Genomic DNA, 12581 nt, shown 5'->3' on the forward strand with positions numbered 1-12581 from the left:
GATTTTAATATATTTGTGATTATCTGCCTATTTCAAATGTTCATAAATGAAGTAAAATAAAATCTCCAAATCTGTGGAAAAGGCTGTACAAGAGCTCAGCTTTCTGATGTTTCTGATGTGAAACAGAGCAAACCCAGAGCCTCTCAACTAAGTGCTCGTCTTTGTGCCCTCATCCCTTCCTTGAAGAAACAGGAGCTCAGGATGATTAACTCAAACTTTGATAGAAAATATCACTTTAGCAGGTGAAATAAAGCTAAACTTATGTATGGTAGGCCTGAATTCAGGAAGGAAGTATAGTTTTAAGACGGAAGGTTGGAGATTCAAAGAAAAAAGGTTGTAAGATTTCCATGATACATCAGGCTCAGAAAGAAGAGCTAAGAAAACATCTCAAATCTTGGAAGGAAATAAAACCAAAATGAAAGAAAAAGATGTAGTGCCCTTGGAATAACCAATTGCAAAGGCAAGAAGATCTGAGAGGTATTAGCACTGTATATCTCTTTCACATGCCTCTAAAAATGCTTTTTTTTCCCCTTGAGCTTTGACTAGGGATAATATTGTGAAAGAGAAATCACAAAACTACAGTGAATACAAAGAAAATATTTTAATAAAATATTCAATACAGTATTTCCCTATGGGGGCTTGTAAGAAGTGAGAAGCCAAAAAAGTAACTGTCACTTTTGGCAATCCAGTCCTAAATGAGGCAGGAATGCTCTTACTTTTCTCTAAAGCTCCTTGCCCAGTTCCACCAATAGGCTGCCATCAGGAGGATGAGGAAACCTGCAAAGGTCATTGTGAAGAAGTGACTGAACAGAACCTGTTTAGAAGCAACTAGAGACCAGCAGGTTTTGCCTCAGGCCTCTCACCAGGTACAGTATCTGGGAAAAAAAAAAAACAAAAAGAAGGCAACATAACATACTGGTTGATATACAAAAGGTGTTAACAACAAAATTTTGGGTTTCTGCCCTTCATCCTATTTGCATTTCCAGAGTGACCAACAGAAACAGAGAAATCTGTTTTAACCTCTTTTAGTGGTTTTAACCTCTAAGCATTTTGAACAAATCATTCCTTGTCCAACTTTTATATTCAAGGTCTATTATGCAATTCTTGGGTTTCAAATGGAGAAAAATGAGAACATACTGTTTCCTATACATAATATAACTGCAAATACTGCATGTATGAAACAAGTGTCAGCCATGAATCTTCCACCTTGTGTGTTACTGTTTATTGACACAGAAAGTGCTGTTGCTTGAATATGAGTATCATCTAGTGCATGAAGATATAGAAGGACAAATTACTGTGTTTCCATTCTGGAATAGTCTGACAGTGCTTTGCACAAACTATCAACTTGATAAAAGACTTTCTTGAGGTTGTCTTGCTGTCATGATTCCGATGTGTTTTGATTTCCTTCAGGAGTCATAAATTGCACCTTTGGCACAATGAGGGATGAGTTGTTCCTTCGGATAGAGTTGTTTCTCCTCATGGAATTGTTTCTTCTCATGGAATTGCGCTTCCTCAGAGAGTTTTGATGGGATAGTTCACTCTTTTGGAGAGTCTGAATAAGGATGGAAGGCTTCTCATCCAGCTCTCGGGCACTGCACCTTGGAGCAGCTACTTTAACAGTGTTGCCAAATTTGGAGTAATCCACAGAATACACTCCTTCCTCCTCAGTAACAATGGACACAAAGCGATGGCCCCATTGTATCTCCTCGGCGATATAGGAGGTTCTTGCTTGTGTGGTAATGCCAGTAGTCTCAACCACTCCTTCGAGAATCACTATGACCTCTAGGTCTTGGTTGGCAAGGTCAGTTGCTGAGATATCATACAAGGGGCTGCGCTTGTCAATCACATGGCAGATGATCAAAGGGGCTACCAGAAAAATGTTATTGCTCTCAATTGGGTTATCAACAGGAATGTCCAGCTGGTGAATAGGCACCACCTCCCCTTCAGGTGTGGTTGTTTTTTTGACCACCTGGATGCGCACTGAGGCACTAATGATCATACTTTTCCTTAGGTCACCTACTCGGAACATGAAGCACAGCTTGCCATTTCTAACGGCAATCACAGCATGGCGGCTGAAAATCAAAGTTTCCGCCCTTCTGTGAGCCTGAGCTGTTTTCATGAAAATGCAACCCAACATGACTGCGTTGATTATCAAACCCACAATGTTCTGGAGAATCAAAACTGTGATGGCCAGGGGACATTCCTCTGTCATCATTCTCCCTCCAAATCCAATTGTCACTTGAACTTCAATGGAGAAGAGGAAAGCAGAGGTGAAAGACCTGTAAGGAGTGATATCAGAAAACGGTGCCATCAGATCAAATTTTGAATAATGAAATAACATGCTAAGCTGAATTTTCCATTTTCTTCCTCCAAAAGCTATTCAATACTTTTGGAAACACCTGGCAACTTAACTTGTCAAATGTCTGATTCTAAACACAAGCACTTTCTCTCTCCCCCTCTCTCATCATAATGCCTCCACTTTCAGACTTCTGGGATACAATTCTGTTATTTTCTACATCACATAATGATGGGCCTACTTATATGAAAGCATTAAAAGAATAAGTTAAAATAATAAATACACATTTGTATCTACAGGCATATTTTACTTTGTGAAATATTTTCACAAAGGCATAGTTTACTTGGTGAAACTTTCTATGTTTATTATTTATTGCATATCTGTGTTTAAGTGACTTGAGTCATATGGGAAGGTATTGAGTAATAAATGAACATTTTATTATTTACAACCCTTAAAATCATATTCATTGGCTAACACTTATCGTATACCTTATACAGACAAAGCATGGTGCTTAAAGGTGGCACAAAACACATGACTCAAAAATATTAGTATTTTTAATAAAAAAAGAATTTTTTGCCATTTGGAAAGAAAACTTTTTTTAAATTGATTGTCCCATTTTGTTCTCTAATTCTAGTGAATACTGAAGCCATTAAAGGAAAAATTTGAGAAAGAGATTTGTAAGTGGCTATGTCAAGATCACATAATTAATGAGAACTTGAATTCTGTCACTTCTAGCTTAGTGAGCTTTTGAAAGAAGCAAAAGGAAAGAGTGGACAAGTGTCAGTATTTTCTTGGGAAGTTTTTTCAAATTGTACCTCTCTTCCATATCTAGTGCAAACACTGATTTGGTAAGTTCAAAGTTGACTGGGCAAAACTTAGTCTGATTTGTTCCCCTGGTTAAGATACACCACATTTGGTTATTAAGGTTAATTTATTCACTTACCCACATAACCTATATTGCCATGGCTTCTTTACATAAACAAGGTTAGTCCTATGTTTGCCCCCAATGCCAATTCCAAAGTCCTCTAATTTTATAGATTAACCATGCGTAGGCTATCTGCCAGAGTATTATCTATCTATAAATGCCATGCACAATGAGTGGGCAAAATGCTTAAACATTTGAATACTGAGTATACGCACTGCCCTTTGGTGCAACACCATGAGGGGTAAGCATATATGATGCTGTTGATTAGCTTTCCAGTGGAACGTGAAAAATTGCCCTTTTACCCCTTTTGCTGCTAAAAAGATTCATGGAAACCACAATAATTGCTTAGTGCACTAGCTACACAGAAGATGTGTTGTATGATACAAAAACTCGTAAAGATTAAGAATGGACCCCAGGGGAGGAACTTGGATACAGCACTGATTTCTAATAATGTATATGTACTTCATGGAGCAGACTGACGGTGAATATTCCCAGGTTTCATTTTAATGGCTTGGGAGATTATTCATATGCTGTATTTTATGTATTGTTTATTTTATGAAAGAATTTAATTCTAAATATTACGTGGTACAAGACCCAGCCTTTTATGGACACCTGTCATGCTAAACACCCTCAGAAGATGAAAGTGTTCAGCTGTTCATTTGTTCTGGTACAGAGGGAGTTAGGCTGAATGAAAGAAAACATGTTGGTTTATTTTCTGACTCATGTTGGAAAGTCATCCACATGAAAGAGAAAGTGAGCCATCCTAAAATGAGAATGGTAGAATGTTATTTGGACATACTGGTGAGTAACCATCACTCTAAGTTGTTTCTAATTTTGATGACATGGTGGGACATTTAACTTACGAAAGGTAAAGAAATGTAAAGAATAAGAAATATTATCGGACATCTTTTAATCCCCTTTGGGAGAGAATGGAGATTTTCTGGTTCTATATTTTTGGTGAAAAAATTTTTATTATGTGCGGTTGGTTATGATTAAATGTTGAGATGAAGTATAAACAGTAGGAAAACGTTAAAAATAAAATTAGTAAGATTTTAACCTTAAAAGATTTCAAGTTATTTTTTTAGGTAAGAAGCAAAACTAAAAATCAAAAATTGTCATGCTGAGGAGATCAGCTTTGTCTCACTGTATTTGAGACGTCATTTCTCACAGTAAATGGAATATTCATACCAGCAGGAATACATCAGGGTAATGAAAATGCTTCAGAACACATCTTGTGAAAAATAAAAGCTAGCAGTAAAACAGCTTTTAGCAACCAGTGCATTCTATAAAGTTCTTTTTAAAAAATCATCAAAAGGATGTTAGTTTTGATGCTATATCTTTCTAAAATTTTTTTAACATTTATTTATTATTAAGAGGCAAAGATAGAGCATGAGCATGGGAGGGGCAGAGAGAGGGGGAGACACAGAATCCGAAGCAGGCTCCAGGCTCTGAGCTGCTAGCACAGAGCCAGACGCAGGGCTCAAACTCACAAACCGCTAGATTATTGACCTGAGCCGAAGTCGGGCGCTCAACCAACTGACCCACCCAGGCGCCCCAATGCTATATCTCTAATAAACTGCTTCATGACTTCTTTTTCACAGGAAAAGCCAAAATATTTGTCTTGTAAATAAAATCTGCCATTTATTTTTGAGGTTTATTGTTTTTTAATCTCTTTTTATGAGTATCTACTGCACGCTTGTTAAAAATTTATCTTGATATGAAATTGGTTCACCAATATCAGTGTCCATAAATTTCTTAAAGAGAAATATTATAGAAAATGATACTTGGCCTACAAATACCTGTTAAACACAATGTTTTGTTTCTTTTATATCCGGTACGCTGATGATCACCGACATTTTTCATCTATATTTTCTTTCAGGGAAAAGTTTGTGAAAAGTTCAAGACACAATAATATCTACTTGATGATAAAGGCAATGGATCAATTCAGTATATTTTTCTCTTCTCAAAATCTGAGCTGAAATCTGTGATGTGTGATCTCTGCACACAAATGTTGCATCTCTTCCTGATACGCTGGCATTGAAGTTACTTAGGAAATGGAAGGACGGACAAGGACAAGTTCAAAGTCTGGGTTTCCGCTTCTGGCAATGGTATGCTAAGTTCAGAAGATTTCAGGGTCAGTAAAGGTCTCATTCTTTACAGCTGCCTGGCAGAATGGTGCTTGTTCAAGTTGCTTTGCTTTGTACACTACGCGAATTTGTAATATTACTCAGAAAATGTCCTGGCAAAGTTTCCAGTATTATTGCCATTGTTTCGCTTCAGAGTGACTATTTTTGCAATTGATATACATGATCTCTTTGCACCTTCCAACAAAAATTAAAGGACAGATCACCCCATCTAAATGTTCTTAGGCCATGTGAAAATATGTTCTTAGGCCAAGTGAAATCAAATTCACTTTACTTACCATTGAAACACTTACAAGAGAAAGAAGCAAAAGCTAGGCAGTCTGAGGACGGTCTTGTTTTTACTCTATTAAAACTTGTAAAGAAAATCACAACATTAAGGTACTTCTGTATAATCCCTTCCATGAAAAACTTGGATCAATTTCCATTAAAAGTTAATTTTTTTCTAGTTCTGCATCTTAGCATAACCAATGCTGGCAACCAGCTATTATATAAGATACTCTTGATAAAGAAGGGCTTGTAGCTACTTATTTCAATTTTAGTGGATTTTTAACCTAGGACACCTCTCCGCCAGTGTTTTCCCATTTCCCTCACTATTGCTGGAAATGTCATGGGCAAGAGAAATATTGGAACAATATTGCTAGCATTGACACAATATTTTTTGTTGTTCAGAGATATTTACCCGTGGACACTAGAACTATGGCCAGCAGCTTTTTCATACTGAAAACTAAATATGTGCTTTTTCTGAGTGAGGCATTCTGGAATCCTCTGAATCATAACCATTTTTATAATAACCAGTGCAGTATTTTTAAAGCTAAGCTAGCCAGAGGGATTGAAGCTCCACGTTTGCAGAGACTCCTCATCCATAAAGCTTCCTTTAAAACGATTTTAATGTGTCAGATTAGTTTTGTTTTTTTTTGTTGTTTGTTTTTTTGTTTTTTTACTTCTTTGTGCCCGAAGGTACTAAAGGAATGCTTTATTTCACTTTCCACAAAAATAACTGTAAGAGGAGAGCAAGGGCAGTGTCCTATTTTTTCCCACACCGTTTTCAATCCCTGCCTCATCCCACTGCATTCTTACCTGACGTTAGTCACACAAACAGTGGACTCCAAACCACTTTTCTCCATTCCGCTTTTCTCCATGTAAGCGTAGATGTCCCCATGGGCAAAGGCCACGAGCCACCACATGATGGCGAAGAGCAGCCAACTGCAGAGGAACGACATGGTAAAGATGACCAGCGTGTGGCGCCATTTCAGGTCCACCAAGGTAGTGAAGATGTCCTGAAGGAATCGCCCTTGCTCGCGGATGTTCTTGTGCGCCAGGTTGCATGCCCCGCTCTTGGCGATGAAGCGGGCTTTGGGGAGGCGGTCTCGGACGCGCGGCTTGCGCAGATTCTCCGCGGCGATGCGCGCCAGCACATACTCCTCGGGGATGATGCTCTTTCTGGCCAACATCGTCCTGTCACCATAGCCAGCTTATTCACCTGTCTCTGACCTGACTCCTCTTCCCTCGGGACGTCCTCCTGCATAAGGCAAACGACGATTTTAAAACTCCCCCCTCCCCCATTTTCTCACCTCTTCAGTTCTTGCATTCAGGGATATGTGTATACGTTCCAGGTGACCTGCAAAGCTAAGGTATGATTTTATCAATCCCAACACGATTCTAGTTTTTGCGCTTGAGTTCTGGAGTCGCGGAGAAATTATTTGGTACGAATCGGAAGTGTTTCAATTTTCCGTATCGTTATGAACACGGGCAGAGCCTTAGTGAAACAAAACCAGGAGCCGTCCTGTAAACAGCAGGCTCAATGATAATTCCGAGATTAACCGCGTCTGTAGATTAGTGCAAAGATACAAACACGCGGCGTCTATGGTGGAAATTAAAACCAGCTGGGTATTACGATCCACTTATTATTTAGACGATATAGCAATATGAAAAGTACAGAGAGGAAATTCTTCCTCCGTTATTTTTAGAAGTAGCAGAGAAAAGGCCGTGGCCTCTTGCGCAGTATAAATAACATGTTGAGTGAAATTTCACAAAATAATAATAAGCGATGTGCTATGTAACTTGAAAACGATGAAGAAGTATTTTAAATTTTAAAGAAGTATGAACTGCATTAAAAAAAGAGAAAAAAATCCCATTGGAATTCATAATATTGTAAATTGAAAACTTTACAGCGAAGGCTTCAAACAAACATACAAGCCGCAGGAAAAACCCGGACAATAACCTGCGGATTGCAAGATAGAGTTAGAAGAGTGTGCCCCGAAAAGTCCCTCTAATACTGTAAAACTTCTGCTGTGTTTGGCATTTTAAATCATTTGCGGGGGTGCGAGCAGCCTCCCCCTCCCCTCCCCGGGAGGAGCGTTGAAACTTACAGACTCTGGGCAGCGGGTGCGGCAGCTGCACCTCCCTACACAGGCCGGCCGACCGCGGGCAGGTCCCTCGCTCTCCCATCCCGGCGCGCGGGTGCAGGGACCGCGAATGCCGGAGGGACAAATCCGGGGACCGCGTGTCCTAAGGAGAAGAGTTAAAATAATAAAAGGTGCAATTGAGTCTGAACGCGGGAAGGCTAGAAGAAGGGGGATGGGTGTAGATCTTCCCCTCCCCCGGTTCAGCGCTACTCCCCTGGCCGTTGCAGTGCAAGGAGGAGGGGCTGGGGGAAGAGAACCTTGGGGGTGATGCTCTACAAATCAGCCTCCCGGTTCAGGCTTTGACGCGCGCCAGATCTATGAGGCCGCCGGAGTTGGCGAGATAGAGAAGGGAGGGGAGTGGGGGAAGGCTCAACCCGCGGAGGTAGGGAGCTGGCCAGAGGAGGGGCAACCGGGAGGGGGGTAGGGAGGGCGGGACCTGTAGGGCCAGTTCTCTTCCAGAAGTGGCGACCCCCCGGGCCTCCAGTTTGACACGCAAGTCTTTAAAAGGCTCCCTGCTCAGGAGGGAGAACTTGCTGAGTCCAAGTTCACTGACGTAAGGAGAATTTAGTTTTTATTTTGTAATCTGGTAGATAACCGGGCTACTCAAGATTGAATAAAACCAGGTATAGAAATCAGAAAACAGTTTTCCGAGGTGTTCACGCTGTGTGCACACATATTTATATACATTAAATTTCGAACTAGTGGGGATGATACAGGTGGAAGATGTCTGAAACCCAGTAAACTGTTTCTTCACCAGCCAAAGCTAGTTCTCAGGAAATTAAACGCGCACGTGCACACAGGCACACTAAGACACCCGCCCCACCCCCCAACCTACAAAAACAAAAACAAAAAAACATTTGGGGTCCCTTCCAGTGAGAAAGTTTACCCCCAACAAAAAATCGCTGTCAACATTTAGAATTCAAATGGCCATTTTTCAGTAATTGGTTGCTTTCTGAAATGTTGCAGCTTCTCTATCTTGTCTAGATGGTCTGAAAGATAAAACAGAGCAATTGCGCACAAGAAAGATTATACAGTGAATATCTTTCTATAGCTTTTTGAATAGGAGCCAGCAAAGACAAATGTGCTTTGTCCCATAGATCAGGCCTCCTGATTTGGCACTTGTGTTAATGGAAACTTTAATTCTTGGAAATTTCACGTATTTTCCAAGACTCAGGACAGAAAGTGTATGGAGAATAAACAGTATGTTCACTTAATTTCCAAAAGACCTAAAATTAGTGTTTAATAATGGCAGTGAAGAACTTTTTCCCATTGTGGATAGATCTTAGTGCCTTTCAGCCTGGGGATGCTGGTCTGTTAGTGGTAGCTCTCCTCTCTACTGATGTTAATTTTTCCAGTAATTTATGTCATAGATTTACTACAAGTGTGTGGGGATCTATTTGTATAGTTAATCCCCTCATTGTTCTATTTTACAATTGAGTTTGGTGTACAACTTTTTCCCTATTATGGTTTTAGCTCAGGGAATATTCATTGAACACCTATTTTGTAAAGATTTTTTGTTTTTTTGTAGATATATATATATATATATATACACACACACAATCATAGTTGCTGTCTGAAGAGGCAAATGGTTGTAGTGATAGAAATGGGAGTTTGATAATAAATTCCAATACAAGCAAGGATGTGAACCAAATGAGAAAAAGAAATACAACCAAATTGCTATCGGAATTCAAATGAGAGATAGTAAGACAAAGACAATAAGGAAAGCTTCATGGATGAATTGACGTCTGATCCAGTCTTTAGACAATATATATTTGGGGTATGCAGAAAGGCAAAGATAAGACATTCCACAAAGAGGAAACATCATGAACAAAATTATGAAGTACTGGCAGGGGTGGGCTATGATTTAGTAACAGAAACTAAATGAATTACCATCGATGAAGCAAGGTCAACAAGATGGCAGGATTAGACACTTGGCGTTCAGTGTTGCCTGGGCAGCTGTGGTCACCACTCTTCTCAACACATGGGTTATTCATGTACTTGTCTCCATGCCACTCAGCCCCCCATGAAATGAGAGTTACTAGAGGGCAGGGCTGGGAGTCCTTTACCTCTGGGTCCTAACTAAGCCTCTAGTTTACCACAGCTCAAATGACAGAGGTGCTAACAAAATACTTTGGAATCAATATGTGGAAAAGGTAAGGCTGAAAACCGTATTGGGGACTTGAAAATAAATGCATTGATGGCCTTAAATGTTCAACAAAGGAGTCTGGGCAGTTTTCAATGCATAAGGGTAAGCCATGGAAAGATTTTGATTAGAAAAAACACAGTAAGAGTCTGATTTAGTAGGGTTGATCAGGAAGCAGGGGCTATGATGGCTTTGGGAGGTGCATTTCTGAGTAGAGTCCCTTGGGCTCCAAAACTCTGTGATTGGCAGAGGGAGATACTGGAAACTATTATATTAATTAAAAAAGGAATTGCGGTCTGGGGCTGCTAAGCAAATATATACAAAAAGAATGTTACATAGAATCAGTAGTGAGAGAGGGAAAAGTCAGAGCTGACTGTGATATTTACTGTGGTGACAGAAAAATACAATTGACACTTGAACTGCATGGGTTTGAACCACACAGGTCCACTTCTAGGCAGTTTTTTCCCGATAAATACAATACAGTACTGTAAATGTATTTTTCTTAATAACATTATTATTATTATTTTCTTAATAACAATTTATTTTCTCTAGTTTACTTTATTGTAAGAATACAGTATATAATGCATATAATATACAAAATACACGATGTTTGTTATCGGTGAGGCTTCTAGTCAAAGTAAGTGATTAGTAAAGTTTTTGGGGGTGTCAGAAGTTATATGTGAATTTTCAACTGTACATGGGGCCAGCACTTCTAACCCCTAAGTTGTTCAAGAGTCAGCTGTATTTATTATTGATCGATATCTAGTTTCTCTCCTTTTTGATCTTCCTATTCTCATATTATGGCCCAAATAGTGAACATTTAAATTTACCTTTGAGAAGCTTGTTAAAGAAATCAATGTTTTAAGAACACATTTACTACTTAAGGCTTATTTTATTGGTCTACTTGTTTAATCATTATTTTGCTGTCATCCACTAACAGTTACATGTGTTTTCTTTACTCTTCAATAATTTTCCTATTTGTTCTTTGATTAGTGAAGACTAATTTGTGCTCCACTCTTGAGGAGACCAGTAATAAGTTTAGAACAGAGCTAACTTTTAAAATCTTGTGATTTTCTTGACTTTAAGATGTTAAAAATTCTGTTAGAATCTGCTCATGTTGCATACCAGAGGAATTTATGTGACTGGGAAGCAATTCAAGGATATCTGTTCACTTTTAAGTAAACATCTGTTAGGTTCCTTTTAGACCCTATGAGCATTTTATTTGTGAATAAAGAAGTTTCTACAATTCCTAATTTTTCTGAAAACAAAGTTTGTCAGGTGCCTTCAAACAAGTAGAGAAAGTATTAGGCTGATGCTTTTCCCAGTTGTCTATGGTTTTGATTATCAAATATAAATCGGTGAAATCCTTGAAAGTACTCTCTAGATAAAGGGTGAAGTCCTTGCATTTAATGTGCTTGCCTTTGACTAGACTTGTGAATATCAAACTCTTGGATTTCCTGAGCCATATTAGACGTAAGAATTTGGAGAGTCTTCAACATGACAATGGAAAGGATTCATGTTAGCAGCCCAAGTAACAGTTGGTCTATTTGCTTGGTATGCTGCCTTATTAGTGTCCTCATATAAACCACTTTGGAACACATTGCTTGGGAATCAGCTTAATAAAACTCTTACATAAACTAGTAATCAAAACAGCATGTTATAAACTCACTTTTTTTGAGTTATCATGAAATGGCAATGACAGTATAACTCTTCTTACTTATCTGTTCCAATGAGTTTAGAGACCATTTCTTTTTGAGATGTGTATCTATTTATGTACAAAAAAGTCTCCCTGTCCTTGAAATTAGGTCACCCCATTTCTTCAAGGATATCCATCAGCACCCTTCATGAAAAAGAATCCACGCAGCTTGCATGCTCAGCTCCTCAAACTTATGGCAGCTCAAGGTGTGGATCCACAAGTCAGGAAGGGAGGCATTCGTAGTAATCACTACCTTTTAGTACACATCTAGGTGAACAAAACAAAGCTTCTGTGCCAAGGCGTTCTTGGGGAGGAAGCTGTTAGCAAACAAGTAACTGAGTAATACATTGTGTAGTTATCAATGGTGTCAAAATTTATAAGGAGAATAAAACAGAAAAGTATTGAAAGTAACTGGAGCCAGAAATGGACAATTTTACATATGGCTCAGAAAAAGCCACTTTAAGAAGGAGGAATTTGAAGGAAGAATTAGCCAGCTGATCAACAGGTGGAAAGAGTTCTTCAGGCAGCTCAAGAGCAAGTATAAAGGAAATGGTTTGGTATATTCAAAGAACAGGAACAAGATCAAATATAGAAAGGAGAAGAGGAAAAACAGACAAGTGGGGGGAAAGTGGCAAGAATATTCACTTATCTATCCGCCCCTCCATTTACCCAAAGAATAGAGAGTCTGCATATACTAGGCTCTGAAAAACATTGACCTAATCCTTTATACAGCTCTGCTGGGTTGTTTTCTTCCTTTCACACACGACTCTATTAAAGTATGGCTAAATAACTTACCCCATATCAAATACCTAGTAGATGAAAAGCTGCAACAAACTCAAAACATCTGAACCCAAATCCTGTGCTTTTCTCACTGGACAGCATCTCAAAGGGATGGTTGTTATTCCATCATCCAGCTACATGAGAAATACTTGGTAACATTATTTTATGCCCCTCTAGGCTTTTATTGAGCAA

At 39.0% G+C, this 12581-nt stretch overlaps 1 protein-coding gene across 4 annotated transcripts; it reads right to left on the reverse strand.

Annotated features, from left to right (window-relative positions):
- Positions 1-586: 586 nt before the first annotated feature.
- KCNJ8 (potassium inwardly rectifying channel subfamily J member 8) lies at positions 587-8289 on the reverse strand. Of its 4 annotated transcripts, none has more exons than XM_047868368.1 (4): positions 8207-8289; positions 7735-7873; positions 6443-6884; positions 587-2279 (listed from the first exon to the last, which is right to left on the reverse strand). In XM_047868368.1, exons 3-4 carry the CDS (start codon positions 6814-6816, stop codon positions 1379-1381), a joined length of 1275 nt encoding a protein of 424 aa, XP_047724324.1. In that variant the 5' UTR covers positions 6817-6884; positions 7735-7873; positions 8207-8289; the 3' UTR covers positions 587-1378. The 4 variants fall into 4 exon arrangements, with proteins under 4 accessions (XP_047724324.1, XP_047724323.1, XP_047724326.1 ...); XM_047868367.1 differs by lacking the exon at positions 8207-8289 and adding an exon at positions 8028-8117; XM_047868370.1 differs by lacking the exon at positions 8207-8289 and having other exon boundaries at positions 6443-7470; positions 7735-8052.
- Between the last annotated feature and the right edge of the window lie 4292 nt (positions 8290-12581).

This window comes from Prionailurus viverrinus, chromosome B4 (assembly GCF_022837055.1).
Source record: "Prionailurus viverrinus isolate Anna chromosome B4, UM_Priviv_1.0, whole genome shotgun sequence".
NCBI lineage: Eukaryota > Metazoa > Chordata > Mammalia > Carnivora > Felidae > Prionailurus > Prionailurus viverrinus.

Excerpts from the sequence above, each read along its gene's own strand:
- KCNJ8 (XM_047868368.1), bottom strand. The coding sequence starts at position 6,816 with ATGTTGGCCAGAAAGAGCATCATCCCCGAGGAGTATGTGCTGGCGCGC. Across the intron at positions 2,280-6,442 it reads GTTTGTGTGACTAACGTCAG|GTCTTTCACCTCTGCTTTCC; the intron begins GTAAGAATGCAG and ends CACTCCTTACAG.